This window comes from Ailuropoda melanoleuca, chromosome 19, assembly GCF_002007445.2.
Source record: "Ailuropoda melanoleuca isolate Jingjing chromosome 19, ASM200744v2, whole genome shotgun sequence".
NCBI lineage: Eukaryota > Metazoa > Chordata > Mammalia > Carnivora > Ursidae > Ailuropoda > Ailuropoda melanoleuca.
In genome coordinates, this window is record NC_048236.1 from 27,145,136 (window position 1) to 27,160,752 (window position 15,617).

General features: G+C 33.8%; 1 protein-coding gene across 11 annotated transcripts in view; it reads left to right on the forward strand.

Annotated features, from left to right (window-relative positions):
* SENP6 (SUMO specific peptidase 6) overlaps positions 1 to 15,617 on the forward strand; it is a 129,685-nt gene that overhangs the window by 45,782 nt on the left and 68,286 nt on the right. For 4 of the 11 annotated variants that reach the window (XM_034648243.1, XM_034648247.1, XM_034648252.1 and 1 more), the window contains exons 4-7: positions 5,869 to 6,011; positions 7,057 to 7,161; positions 11,599 to 11,619; positions 13,053 to 13,136. In XM_034648243.1, the coding sequence (XP_034504134.1) occupies positions 5,869 to 6,011; positions 7,057 to 7,161; positions 11,599 to 11,619; positions 13,053 to 13,136 (353 nt within the window). Of the gene's footprint in view, positions 1 to 5,868; positions 6,012 to 7,056; positions 7,162 to 9,863; positions 10,077 to 11,598; positions 11,620 to 13,052; positions 13,137 to 15,617 lie in introns of those variants that run through there. The other 7 variants (XM_034648245.1, XM_034648249.1, XM_034648248.1 and 4 more) reach the window with 5 other exon arrangements.

Below are 15,617 nucleotides of genomic sequence, written 5' to 3' on the forward strand. Positions count from 1 at the left end.
TGTAGGTTAGCAAGTTAAGAGCACAAAGGAAATGAAGGAAAATAAAAATTATTAGGCAGAGAGAAGTAGGTGTACTAGGGATTTAAAATAATTTATATGTTGTATTTTAATTCAGCAGTTATTTTTAGGTATTCTGTAAGCTAGAATTATGTCCTGTAAGTTTACGCTTGTGTGAAGAGACTTTTTTACAACTTTATATCCTATGATTCTCCTGTGGAATAAATTCTCCCCCCTCCCCCGCCCCCACCCAGCCCGGAGCTACCTTATAAGTGTAACAGATGGTAGGGTACTTTTTCTAAGGTAATTTGATGGTAACAGTAAAAGGTTTTATTGAGATACAGTCATCTCTGACAAAGCCGGAAGTACTGGTTTTCTGTTGCCAACTGAAGTGTATGTAGTTTTTAATAGTAACCTATAGGCAACAGAATTTGGAAATTTAAGAATTGAGTTATACAGATCCTCTTGCTGTAATGGTGGGCTTTGGATTGTCTGTTGCTGTGCCCTAACGCTTTCTCAAAAAAGTTTTGAAAATGTATGAGTATTTAATCAGAAATATGGTTGAATTAGCTGAGTTATGTGCCTGCATATGGGTTTGATAATTTTGGCTTAAATAATTCTTAAGAGGAAAGATTAACTTTCTACATTTATGTAAAGGAATATTTAGCACAGTTCCTTTGATTTTGAGATATTATATATCCTAATGATGAATTCTTTTTGGATAACACAGTTTTTGCTTTTTTTGTTAAGCATCTATATTTATATTTCTTTTTTTTTTTTTTAGATTTATTTATTTATTTATTTGACAGAGATAGAGACAGCCAGCAAGAGAGGGAACACAAGCAGGGGGAGTGGGAGAGGAAGAAGCAGGCTCATAGCAGAGGAGCCTGATGTGGGGGCTCGATCCCATAACGCTGGGATCACGCCCTGAGCCGAAGGCAGACGCTCAACCGCTGTGCCACCCAGGCGCCCCTGTATTTATATTTCTATAAACAACACTATAAAAATTCCTCATGCAGTATAGTATGGGAAAGTATAGGCTTTGGAATCCGACCACTTTTTAAATGTTTAAATCTATTTAGCTAGTTTGGACAAGTTACTTTGCTTTTTAAGTTCAATAAACTTTGTAACAGGGATAGAATTTCAATAAAGTTCAAATGATGTACAGCAGAGCGGTTTTATTGAGAAAGGAAAACTGAAGTGGGAAATTATATATTAATCCTGTCACTCAGTAGCAGCAAGTAATTGGCTTGATGTTTTAGGTGTGGTTGCTGAATCCCAATCTAAAGAACTACTGAAATGTCTAAAAATACAGAGATTGAGTATAAAGTAACTAACGTAATGCCTATTCATAGTACGGGTTTACTAAATACTCATTTTTGTAATTACCTAGATAGGAATGAAATCATATGATCAGTGTTTTATGGAAACTTTTTGCTTCTGAGATTCTTTTTATTTTAAGGTTAAATACTTTATTACAGCATGTGCAAAGATTGAGGGTTTATATTGAAATATAAATATTATATTTGAGAGGCTAGTTGTAATTTTCTGGCCCAGTCAAGTCTTCTAATTCATGTAGCTCATACATACTTCCATAAAGTATATCCCTAAGTTCATCCTCTCATGCAAAAATTTGAAGCTAGAACCATCTAAACTAGTTCATGTAATGCTCTTCTCCCGAGCTTGTACCAGGTTCTGTCTGTCACCTAGCCTGACAAATTGATCTGAGATCAATTTATGATCTCATTTTGTCTGTGGAACTCACACTCCATGGGCCTCCTATCACAGGGGCCTCACACATCTGCCAAACAGTGTTTTAAAGTTTCACCCTCTTTGGCGAAATACCTCATGGAGGATCTGTCTACTCTTCTCACCAATCTCTTTGCTCCTTATTCCTTTCTCTCTGTGCTTAATAAGTACATTGGGTTTTTGTTTTGTTTGTTTTGGGTCTTTAATGACAAAAGGGCTTTGTCCAAACTGGGGGCTGCTTACTGTTGCTCAGTACTGTTTCCTCAGAGCATGGACAAATAAGTATATAATAAGTATGTAATACATATTTGCTGACTGAGTTTTGGCACCAAATAAATGGACATTCCTCCCACAGAATGATTTGGAAATCAAGTCTAATCAGAAACCATTTGGGGAAGGGCCTTGATTAGATTCTATAAGCAGTAGAGAATAAAATTTTATTGAAGCAGATAGGCTGTTTAATCTTTCAAGAGGTACCCTACCCAGTTCTGACACCCTACCACTTTATTAAAAGAAAGTTGTTCCCTTAATAGAGACTAATACCAATATGAGATTTTGACAAAGAATATAACCTAAAACTCTCTCAACAATCCGTAGGAAAATTCTGGTTCTAAGAAGTATTATGTATAGTTCTTTATTTACAACACATGCAGTCTTTCAAAAAGTCTGAATTTTGTAGTTGTATCACGGCATTAAAGGCTATGAAGTTGGGTGAAAATGATTGGACTACTGGTGAAATACTTTCACTCACTTGTGATGTGCTGTCTACTTTATCATACTCTGAGTAACAAAAAGTTATATAAAATTCACTATTGTATTTCATTTTGAGAACATCGTCAAATCATTTTCTGTTACATTAGTCAGAATGTCGTCTTTATTAAGCTCTCAGTGAGAATTTCAAGGGTGGCAGTTACGTTGCCATTTGCCAGGCATTACTTTATCGATCTTAATTTCTTATTTATTACTTTTATATCTTTATTTAAATTCAAGTTAGCTAACATATAGTGTAGTATTGGTTTCAGGAGTAGAATTTAGTGATTCATCACTTACATGTAACACCCAATAAGTGCCCTTCTTAATGCCCGTCACCGTTTAGCACATCTCCCCGCTCTCCTCCCTTCCAGCAACTCTCAGTTTGTTCTCTGCAGCTCAGAGTCTCTTATGATTTGCCTCCCTCTCTGTTTTTATCTTATTTTATTTTTTCTTCCCTTCCCCTATATTCATCTGTTTTGTTTCTTAAATTCCACATATGACTGAAATCATATCGTATTTGTCTTTCTCTGACTGACTTATTTCACTTAGCATAATATACTTTGGTTCCACCCACGTTGTTGAAAATGGAAAGAGTTTATTCTTTTTCATTTTATATATGTACCACATTTTCTTTTATCCATTCATCAGTCAATGTACATTTGGGCTCTTTCCATAATTTGGCTATTGTTGATAGGGCTGCTATAAACGTTGGGGTGCATGTGCCCCTTCAAACCAGCATTTTTGTATCTTATGGATAAATACCTAGTAGTGCAGTTGCTGGGTCTAGGGTAGTTACTCTGTTTTTAACTTTTTGAGTAACCTCCAGATTGTTCTCTAGAATTTGCACCAGTTTGCATTCCCACCAATAGGTCAGGAGGGTTCCCCTTTTTCCACATCCTTGCCAACATCTGTTGTTTCCTGAGTTGTTAATTTTAGCTATTCTGACAGGTGTGAGGTGGTATCTCATTATGGTTTTTGATTTTTACTTCCTCGGTGATGAGTGATACATTTTTTCATGCTTCTGAGATTCTTAATAGGATATGTATCAAAATCACCCAGAGCAGTGGCTCTCCCATGTTACTGTATGTCAGAATCACCTGGAAGCTTTGATAAAAAGATTGCTGGACCCCACTTTCAGAGTTTCTGATTTAGGAGAACTGGAGTGGGGCCTGCTAATTTGCATTTTAATGTGTTCCCAAAGATGCTGGTTCTGCTGATCTAGCGAATCATACTTAGATAACCATTCATTGATTTAGGGCATTTTTTTCAAAATAACATGGGAGTAGACCTACGTCACAGTGACTATATAGGCCTAGCTTTTATCAGTGGAATGCATCTTAATGACCAGTTGTTGTTATCTGTTTCCGGAGGGGATATATATTTACTTCTGTCGAATTAGTAGGAGCATTAGCAATCTCAGTCTCAGATCACCTTATTCAGTGGTATGGTCTCTAATTGGCAGTATCAGCATTGCTTGGGGACTTGCTAGAAATGCAAATTATTAGGACCACCCCAGACCTGATGAATAAGAATAAACTGTAAAAGGTTGGACACAGCAGTTTAACAGACTATTCAGGTAATTTTGATTTACACTAAAAATTTGAGAACCGCTTTAATTGAACTGAAGGTTGAGATGATTAGAAGCTGGATTTCAATCTATACGGAGGCTGTTATTCATAGGCTGTAATTCTGATCCAAATTTTGAGCGGTTTATGAGGCCCTTCATATATGGTGGATCTTCATCTCCACTTTTTTTTTTTTTTTTAAGATTTTATTTATTCATCCGACAGAGATAGAGACAGCCAGCGAGAGAGGGAACACNTGGTTTATGAGGCCCTTCATATATGGTGGATCTTCATCTCCACTTTTTAGCTCTTTAGCTCTCTATTGGAAGTTCAGCTTAGCCTCTCAGCTGCATCTTCTGGAATCAATAGATGCCTCGGGAAAAACAAATCTGGGCTTAGATCTCTGAGTTTCTTGTTCCTATCTTAATTAGTAATTATTCACTGCATTCAGAGCCTTCAGAAGTCTCAAACATCCATATTTTTTAAATTTGNTCATCTCCACTTTTTAGCTCTTTAGCTCTCTATTGGAAGTTCAGCTTAGCCTCTCAGCTGCATCTTCTGGAATCAATAGATGCCTCGGGAAAAACAAATCTGGGCTTAGATCTCTGAGTTTCTTGTTCCTATCTTAATTAGTAATTATTCACTGCATTCAGAGCCTTCAGAAGTCTCAAACATCCATATTTTTTAAATTTGTATTTTGTCCAGTTTTTTTCTAGTTGTTTTCAAAGAGTAGAAGGAAATTGATCTGCATTACTTAATCTGCCATTACCAGAAGTGGAGGAGTCTGAAGCCTGTGGCTATAAAAGATTAGGAAGCAAAGAAATGTCTCAAGGAGGAGAAATGATAAGCGGCGTGTCAAAAATAGGTCTTTTTTGGAATTTTGTAATGTAGATATGCCTAAAAATAAGGATGGTGCTGGCACAATGAACTCTACTCAGGAGAACTTTTTTTTGTGGGCGGCATTTTTTTTAGGGAACTGTTAGGTTTCTGTAGAGATCAATTGTTTGAGGGGCGGGAGCCATGTTCCCTATCATCTTATGACTATATTTTATAAGTGAGTGAAAAGCAAAATATTAAACTATTGTTTCAAAATAAAGTAGATGAGAATGCTTTTTAAAGAGTTGTTTTGAGTAAATTATCACTAAGAACTGAAGATTTTTTTTTCTCATTGAGTCTGAAAGCAGCTTTTAAATGTCTGGTGCAATGAATGTAATAGAAGTTGGTTTCTTTGTTGAAAAGAGCTTCCTGAGAAATGGGCCATCCTGTTGTCATACCTGTGATCTCCCCAAAGTGATTGTTCTTGATGTGTTTATATGATCATTTGCAACTATGAAAGTATCAAGACATTGCAGTTTCTGTGTTTGTATAGAAACTTCAATGCTAAGGCCAAACTCCTTATACAAGTTGAAATGGTAACTTATTGCCATATTTGACTGTACTTGTCCTACAGATAGCGGCAACAAGGAAATTTTTTTTTTTTTTTGTACTCTCAGGAAAGAGCTCTTCTAAGATACTCTACCCTCAGGTCTTCTGTTTTTCCCTTTTAATTATCTCAAATACCTTTGGAGACTTTAAAATGAAAAGGAAATAAGATCGTAAACAGCCATGTTCCTACATATTTGTGTTATCCTTAGGGAAAAAAAAAGTATTACGGTTGAAATACTCTTAAATTCATGCCACTGTCATCCCTCTCTCCTCTCTCCAATAGCTGGTACAATTTTTATAGCTTTTTTGATAAGTGGGTTTTCAAACAATCATATTATGATGTTTATTGACTCTTAAATGTTTATGGATCTTTTTACAGATAAATCGTCCGTCTGAAATTGTTTCTACCAGTTCTGGTGATCCCTGGAAGACATGTTCAAGACGAAACAAGGCTGAAAGTTTAAAACCTTTGAAAGGCAACCCAATTGGACTTAACATGTTGAGCAGCAATAAGAAATTGAGGTATAGGCGCTTCACTACACATTCCTACAGAAAAGATAAAGGGTTTGACACCAAAAATTAACTACCTTTGGCCAGTTGACCCAACCTTTACCTTTTCTTTTTATTAGTAGTGCCAAGAGGTAGAGTTGTTCCAGTGTGTGGATTTGTGCTTTGAATCTTGGGATTAGGGTTGATGGCAGTGATTTCTTGGTTCTGGATAAAAATACTGCAAGAAAAGTTTCAGTAGAGTAGGATTTCATAAGATGAACTTTCTCTCATATAGTTAGTATAATCTTGGTCATTATATTAGAAGTAGAAGGTAATGGAGGATAGAGTGCACCTGTCTCCTTTAGGGGATACTTAATCAGGATTGTCTTCAATAAGGGACTTTTTTTTTTTTTTTTAAGATACCTTATTCCTCTTCTCTTCTAGATATAACCCACCTTTCCTTGGTGGTACTCGTAGGGAACCACTGTTACTGATATGATTGGGCTTTTACACCTCCCAGAAATAGGGTTGAAAATTGCTGTTCGTTTCAGTTTTGTCAATTTATAGATAAAAAACTGAGGTAACTAACTTTGAAGTCAGTGGCAGAGTCAGAATCAGAATTTGGGACTCCTGGCTTTTTTTTTTTTTTTAACAATGGTACATTTGATTTTTATTTTGGCATATAAGAAAACTTTGTAATACTCATGGTTTAAAAGCTTTTTATATGGATAGTTCCTAATAGAGAAGAAGAAAAGAAAACATATCTGAATTAATTTATAAGATATCTTACAGTGCAAAACATTCATTTAGGATTCCTGTTTTCTATTCCAGTGTTTTTCTACTCTGTATCTTTCATGAATTGTATTGGAAACATTTCAGAGACAAATTCAGAAAGTGGAAAACTCCTAGTGGACAATTCAACATGGTCAATTGGGTTGGGTTGATGGATAAATATATATTTTTTTAACGTGAAGGTTTTTGTGAGTGTATGTGTGTGTGTGATTTCAAAGGATTTATTTTGCATATGTGTGTATAATTTTCCTCTGTTCAAATTATTCTTTGTCTCTTGCATCTGCAGTGAAAATGCACAAAATGCATCAATATGTTCTGGAACTGTAGTTCATGGTAGACGTTTTCAGCATGCTAATGCACAGATATCACTAGTAAAAACAGCAGCCCAAAGGTAAGGATTTGAATTGCCTTTGTTTAGTTGCCTTTTTAATTGTTTTGCACCATTTTTTTTAACCATGTTTTTTACTTTGTGGAACTTTACTGTGTTTCTCTTGTTTGTAAAGAGATATTCCTGTCTCTGAAATAATTCATGTCTTAGAGTTTTATTTTATGTCTGCTTTTGAGTAAATCATATTCTGTAAGTAGAGGCTTAAATAAAAGCCTTTTTATTGCATTATATTCCAGTTAAATTAATCTGATTTTACAACATTGACTATAACATTTGACAGGAAGTCTTCAGCTGGTAGTTTAGCTCTGATGAGTAAAACTATAGTTATTAGCTTACTTTCTTCTTAAGATTTATTGGATTTCATAGTACCAAAAAAAATCACATTATTAGTTTTAGCTGAGAAGATTTTGTGTTTTAGTAGATTTGGATGGTCTCATTGATCATCAAAGTAATACTTGAACCTTGAAATAATGAAAGTAACAGTGGGGAAAGCTTAGGGTTTTAAGTGCTTCTGAGGTTTTTTGTGACCATTTTTGAATGGTATGAAATTTCAATTGAATTTCAGTTCTGAGTCCATTTTAATTAACTAAGAAATTCTTAGGATCCAACAATAAAATAAATAATTTTGCATTATGAATAGTTGTATAAAATGTTTTTATAAATAGTAAAATTTAAAGATTTGTATATATGCTAGATGCTGTTCTTCATTTTTTTAAAATGTCAGTCTAGATTGTTGCTTATTTAGAAAATGTCCTGACTTTTAGAAACCCTTGCTGTATTTGCTATGTGCATAGATTTGCTATAGCATAGATTTTTAACTTAAAAACCTTAAATCTTTCTCATATTTTAGGATAAGAAGATCTTTCTTTTGCTTAAATATATTATTTTATCATAGGTAAAAGATTGTGACATTAGATATTTGAGAAATTCAACTTCAGAGAACTTACTGCACATACCAAAAAATTAGCTTCTCTTGCTGTAAAGTACATAAATCAAGCTCTCTAGCTGACATACGGCACAAACATGAGAATAAGTAATAAAAGGAGAGTAATTTGTGGAGAGGCAAAAAGAAGAGACACAGTGTTTTTCACACACTGGTCACATTGATAGAATCCATTGCTGACAGAAATTTGTCTTTTTGATATTCTGAAAATGTGGTCCATGTTGCAATACTCATTTATAGTTTGTAATCAAGTGATACAGTCTGCAACCAAAATTATTATTGCTTTTGAACTTATTTATTAGTTTGGAATTATTTGCAGTGTGACCTATTCTCTCCATCCCTCCTTTCATCTTTGGTAATGTTAAAAAACTGATTTCAGTCTGGAAATTGGTTTGTGTTTTGTTTTATTCTAGATCTTGGCACCTATTATACCTTGCATATGTATTTTTGCTGTCTGCATAAAAGATTAGATTCTGTTAAGAGGAAATAGCATTTAGTAGCAAAATACTATTTCTTAAAAAAAAAACAAACCCAAAAAAACAACAACAAAAAAACCCTGAATTAATTTGTATTTAGAGAAACACTCCTGAGTAAAAATACCTGACAAGAACAACTAGGGGCAGTAAGGAAAACTGAAAAGTCATGTTAGCAGATTCTATTTATGTTTGTCTTTTATTTATAGAATAAACATTTCTTATTCTTGCTACAGTGTGTCATTAAAAAGATATTGACATTCAAAAACAATCATTGAGAGTTTTTCTAATTTTCTTCCTTCTTAATCATCAAGTATTTTTATGCTACATGCCAGGCGTAGATGAGGTACAGAGTAGTCAAAGGTGAATATATATGACAGAGTCCCTGCTTTCAAGCTCAAGTTTGATTAGGGTAGAGGACAGAAAGATGAGTAAACAAATAATTACATGATAAGTGCAGTGGAGTAGACACAATTTGCATAGGGCTATTTACAGAGAAGGGAGCTGTGAAGAATTCACAAAGGAAGTATTAAAGAAGCTTTTGTGTGTACTAGCTAGAAGAGAACACTCCATGCAGTAGGAATGCCTCCTTGAAAGGCATGAAGAAAGCCTTTACCTAAGATGATTACACCAAACCTTTGGTTTTATTTTATTTTTTCTTTTTTTAAACTTTTGGTTTTAAGTAGTGTAATTTTGGCATAGTTGCCGGGCTTCAGATGAGGCGAGCACCCTGGTTTTTACTGGCTTTGAAACTCAACTCTTAATTTGAAATTAAAGGAAGTGCCACAAGTTGGCAATTCACACAGTCCTCTTGGAGAGAGTGGTATAACTTGTCTTTTAAAAGTAAATCAGTTGCATTTTGAATAATTTGTAGTTCTTTAGAAAGATATGGGAACAAGTACATCACACTTTTAATCAGAAGGGAATAAATGAAGATTGTTAAAATATCTGATTAGATTAGCTACTATTTGGGAGAACATTGCAATTTCAGTCTATTTTCTTACTGGTACTACAAATGTTAATGTAAATCATATTTAAAAGATAGGTTGTTTACTAGAGTTCTAATAGTGATGGAGGGAGGGTAGTCTTAGTATGGAAAAATGAAATGTAGAAATTAAAAAATCTATATAACTCTATACCATCTCCACTCCTAACTTCAATGAGACTTGGTAAAAGAGCACATTTACTGGTTTATGTTTTATTTACATTTTCACCTTTTTTTGTTTTTGTTTTTTTATTAAGGATAGGTGAAAAGACTTGTAAGGACCATAGGGGAAAATGAATGTCTACAAAAGCATATATAATCCATAAATGGGAAAATGGGCTCCTGGAATAAGCAAGATTAAATTATTAATGAAAAGCACCACTTTGAAAAGAATTTTTGAAGTCTTAAATCAGGTCATGGATACCAGAATCAATCTCTCTTTTTTCCTTCCTTTTTAAAAAAATTTTAAGAACACTAGTACAGCACTAGTACAAGAATGAAATAGTCCAACAAGAATGTAAGTTGACATTTTTACAAAGTCCTAATTACTAATAATGGCTTCCCTCTCCATTTTTTAAAAGCTTTTTTTTTTTTTTAAATATGTATGCTCCTCTAGGTCAGGACTTGATGATAAACACTTTGAGGAATCTTACAGAAGCACAGTGACTTATAAATTAGATATCATATCCTAATAAATGCAATTTCTTCAAGGATAAGAGAAATGAGCATGGGCACATACATATTTTTGTTTTGTTCTGTGTTTTTTGTTTTCTTCCTAACTCCCTTGGTTTATTAGAAAGAACCAAACCTGTTTCTCCTACTGCTACTCTGTCTTCTACCTCTTTCCTTTACTCTGTACAGGTGAGTTTAAAAAACAAAAACAAGTGACTACTAAACTCTTCTCCCTCCTTGGGCATAACAGTGTAGAGCTAGAAGTGGCTGTATTAGGTATTAATGCCTAACTTTTGGTTTTCATTTTGCTTTTCCTGGAAATAGAACTCCAGTAGAAATAAATATATGAGATAAGTTGGACTGTATTTAAACTTTCATGTTTATATTTTGTTTTATTTACTTTAATAGGGGTGGTAATATTCCCTCACTTTTTTGTCATTTATCCAACATAATTTATTTTATACAGATTATCCTGTTTTTTTAATAGTAAAGGTAAAATTTCAAATATGTTATTCATGTAAGCTTATAATTCTTTTATTTACTATTGAAAAACTTAAGAGTTTCTTTTTAGTGTTGCTTATGTAAAACCACATAACCTCTTTTTTTTTTTTTTAATTTGTTAGGATTGATATTTTACTTGTTTATTCCACACTATAGGAATATTAGAGTTAATGTGGGGACTCAGAATTTGTAAACTATGTTTTGCTTACAATTAGTTCTGAATATATTGTTCATTTTATAATGAAGAATAATTCTAGGATATGAATCTTATTCTAAATTGAAGATCTTTGTAATTTCACTCTTGAGTAATTGATACTGATAGCTCTTTAGATTTTCCATGAACTGTAGAGAAGGATGAACCTGTTACACATCCTTGTGTCCAAAACCATATGCCGCTGTATTTAATCTATGGCGTTAATGCAAAAGTTGCAACCTTAAAAAAATTCTTTTTTCTTACTCAGAAGCTAATTATCACACCTGGTAACAGAATTGGAACCACTAAAAATTTTATAACTTTCAGGAAATTCTATTGTTCTTTGAAGACTATTTGATAACTACTCTAAAATAACATATCCTCAAATGGTTGATAATTAAATAGAGCTCTTTCAAGAATCTTTCATCTTTTTGTACATCCTTTTTTCTTAAATATGTTTAGATATAAATTATTTTCTGTATTAACAAAAGTTGAAAAACAGTTTACATATCTGACAAGGTTCAAAACCTAGTATATAACATATATATAATGTGTTTAAAACGAATTAATCACCTTAGAGCTTTGCCTTATTGACCACAGTTACTAAAACTACAATGATATATCAAAAATGAGGTCTTGCCTCTTACATTTTTTTTCTTTTTCATGTTTTAAGCAGTCTGGACCAAAAGGAAAGGTAAGCTTAATATTAATGAAATTAGAGCATGGATATAATAGTAAGATATCAAGATTATATTTATGCTTTGAAAAATATCCATTGAATTAGAGTTCATCATAAAGCTTATTAATTATTTTAATAAAAGGAAACATTAATGGTAGAACATGATATTTGACTTATGTGGGTAGTGTTTTACCATAATTCTCAATATGGTTATATATTTATGCTGACATGACTGCTTTCCTTTTAAAGGTTAATGCCTTAGTAGTAAAGTTATTTTCAGTTAATAGCATTAAAATCTTTCTTGTTATATTTTACTGATAATACTTTTGTTTTTACACTTTACTAGATAGAGTTGAGGGAGAAAATGGAATTAGAATGCCTTAAGCATGGAGTTAAAATTCTAAAAATCAATGTATTCCTATTCTGACCAAAAACAGAATTTACAATCACTGTTTGTTCCCTTTGTAGTAACATTGGTAGGCACATGTCCTTTAGCAGAAGTGATGAATGATGTAAATAACATGGAAATAAATTTTTTAAGAATGCACATTTCTTTGAGTAGTGAAATGATTGTAATTATCTTAAAGCAAATGTTTGTAAGAATAGCTTCTGTCCTCAGTGTCTTATGTAGAATTTTTTTTGTGCATGTACATCTTTTTTCTTGCTCTTATGAGAATCTCAAAAGCTTTTTATGACCCTCCCCACAAAAAAACAGGTTGACAGCCCTTGTATTAAACCAAAATCTAAGTGTAATTGGTGAAGGACAAAAAAAGGGACTTTCTATAATTTTGTTTCATTGTATAATTTTAACTCTCTAATTTTTTAGAGGTATAGAAAAATCAAAGAGGACAACTTGCAATATTTTATAAAATGTTGTATATGCCCCCTTCCTTAATGAACACCAAGGTTCTGAAATATAATGATGGTCCTGTCAGCAAATTTTTTATGATTCTGAAATACTTCACAATTCTTACATGTTTTAGGTGAATGGCTTGTGCAGATTTTTTTACTATTTCCTGGGAAAGAAAAATTATTTTCCCATTGTGTCTGCTTTTCTTTTTGAGTAAAGCATTATTTTCTGTCAGATATAGATGAGTCATTTCATCTTTAAATTTTTTAACTCGTAAGTGACTACATGTTTTTTTGAAAGCCATTAATAAGATTTTTAAAATAAAATTGCTGAAGAATATACATTAAATAACTCTGTACAATCATACACAAAACAGCCTCTTGTTTTATATAAATACTTTCCCTATATGCTATACCACATAAAATGTAAGTACTCTAATATTCTCAGGTTAATGTAAAGGTCTTAGATTATTCAGTTTTTCACAGTAGCCTTGGAGGGTTCATACTGACTTTTTGCATTGTTTGGCTTACGCATATTTCTGTAGTGGAAATTTGTTCATTGATACATTCAGCAAATATTTCATGACTTTATGTGCCAGGCACTATTCTAGGAGCAGACAGAAATCCCTACCCTTTTGGAGCTTACATTCTTGTTGGAGTAATCCTGGAATAGGAGTCAGAAGGTATGGAATTGAGGAATCAATAATACCAGTAAGCATATAACTTACTCTAAATGGGGATGATAATATTTGCCCAATGTTAAAGAAGATTTATGAGGAACAAGTGAGATAATTATTTAGAACTGATTTATATACTGTAAAATTTGAAATTTCTACAATAGTAATAGATCTTGAAATTCTTTCAGTCTTTTGTACTAAGATTACTGCCAGGGCTAGATATGAAGCAGCAACTATTAATAAAATACCTTATAATGACTATACCTGAGTGCTTTATTCAGCAGTATAGTTGTATTTAGGTTGGATTTAGACCATTAATCCTTTGGGTCCTTATATAAAATTATTTTGTGTTTATCTTTGTTGGAGATAGATAAGGTGACGAGAACTTTGCATCAGTACATTTTACTTTGTGGACTCTCTTCACGTAAGCCTTTTTGTCCCCTTCTTGTGAACACCAAGTCATATCTTTTTTCTCATCTTTATGGAGAAGTAGAAGATCCTTTATTTTTATCCCTCAACACATGAGAGACTATAAATTCTTGAGCTAAATGATTTATTTACAAGAGAATGGTTTATCTAATAAACAAAAACTAGGTAGTTGTAGAAAGTTAATCTTTTCCAAGTTTTTTCCTACTTGTACACTGGGCACAATGGCGTTTAAAACCAAACCAGAATAAATAATAAATAGCAATATTAAGATCTAGAGCTTGCAAACTTCAAAAAATTGCTGCCATCTTTGTTGTTGTTGTTGTTGTTGTAGGTGACTTTGACAATTTGAATGACTCAAATTCTTTTCTGACTCAGACAGATCGGTTGTGAATACACTGTTATCTGGTAGTACCAGCAACCTAAAATTATTAACCTGGTATTGGAACTGTTCTTTTTTTCCTCCATAGATAAGAATCCATTGACCCATTATGAAACTGAACCACACGGTGATTTTCAAATTTAAACTTATAAAAAATTTTATTGTTTTTTATTTTTTTTAAATGAATTTTTATTATGTTAGTCACCATACAGTACATCCCCGGATTCCGATGTAAAGTTCGATGCTCCATTAGTTGCATATAACACCCAGTGTACCATGCAATACGTGCCCTCCTTACCACCCATCACCAGTCTATCCCATTCCCCCACCCCCCTCCCCTCTGAAGTCCTCAGTTTGTTTCTCATAGTCCATAGTCTCTCATGTTTCATTCCCCTGCTGATTACCCCCTCCTTTTTTTATCCCTTTCTTCCCCTACAGATCATCCTAGTTCTTACGTTCCATAGATGAGAGAAATCATATGATAATTGTCTTTCTCTGCTTGACTTATTTCACTTAGCATTATCTCCTCCAGTGCCGTCCATGTTGCAGCAAATGTTGAGAATTCGTTCTTTCTGATAGCTGAGTAATATTCCATTGTATATATGGACCACAGCTTCTTAATCCAGTCATCTGTTGAAGGGCATCTCGGCTCCTTCCATGATTTGGCTATTGTGGACAATGCAGCTATGAACATTGGGGTGCATATGGCCCTTCTCTTTACTACGTCTGTATCTTTGGGGTAAACACCCAGTAGTGCAATGGCTGGGTCATAGGGTAGTTCAATTTTTAACTTTTTAAGGGACCTCCACACTGTTTTCCAGAGTGGCTGTACCAACTTGCATTCCCACCAACAATGTAGGAGGGATCCCCTTTCTCCACATCCTCTCCAACAATTGTTGTTTCTTGCCTTGTCTATCTTTGCCATTCTAACTGGCGTAAGGTGGTATCTCAGTGTGGTTTTGATTTGAATTTCCCTGATGGCTAATGATTTTGAACATTTTTTCATGTGTCTGTTAGCCATTTGTATGTCTTCATTGGAAAAGTGTCTGTTCATATCTTCTGCCCATTTTATGATTTGTTTATTTGTTTCTCGTGTATTGAGTTTGAGAAGTTCTTTGTAGATCTTGGATACCAGTCCTTTATCTGTGGTGTCCTTTGCAAATATATTCTCCCATTCCGTGGGCTGTCTCTTAGTTTTTTTGACTGTTTCCTTGGCTGTGCAGAAGCTCTTTATCCTGATAAAGTCCCATAAGTTCATTTTATCTTTTATTTCTCTTGCCTTTGGAGATGTGTCGTGAAAAAGGTTGCTCTGGCCGATGTCATAGAAGTTGTTGCCTATGTTCTCCTCTAGAATTTTGATGGATTCCTGTCTCACATTGAGGTCTTTCATCCATTTGGAGTTTATTTTTGTGTATGGTGTGAGAGAGTGGTCAAGTTTCATTCTTTTGCATGTAGCTGTCCAATTTTCCCAGCACCATTTATTGAAGAGACTGTCTTTTTTCCACCGGATGTTTTTTCCTGCTTTATCAAAGATTAGTTGCCCAAAGAGCCGAGGGTCCATTTCTGGGTTCTCTATTCTGTTCCATTGGTCGATGTGTCTGTTTTTGTGCCAGTACCATGCTGTCTTTGTGATCACAGCTTTGTAGTACAGCTCGAAATCCGGCATTGTGATGCCCCCA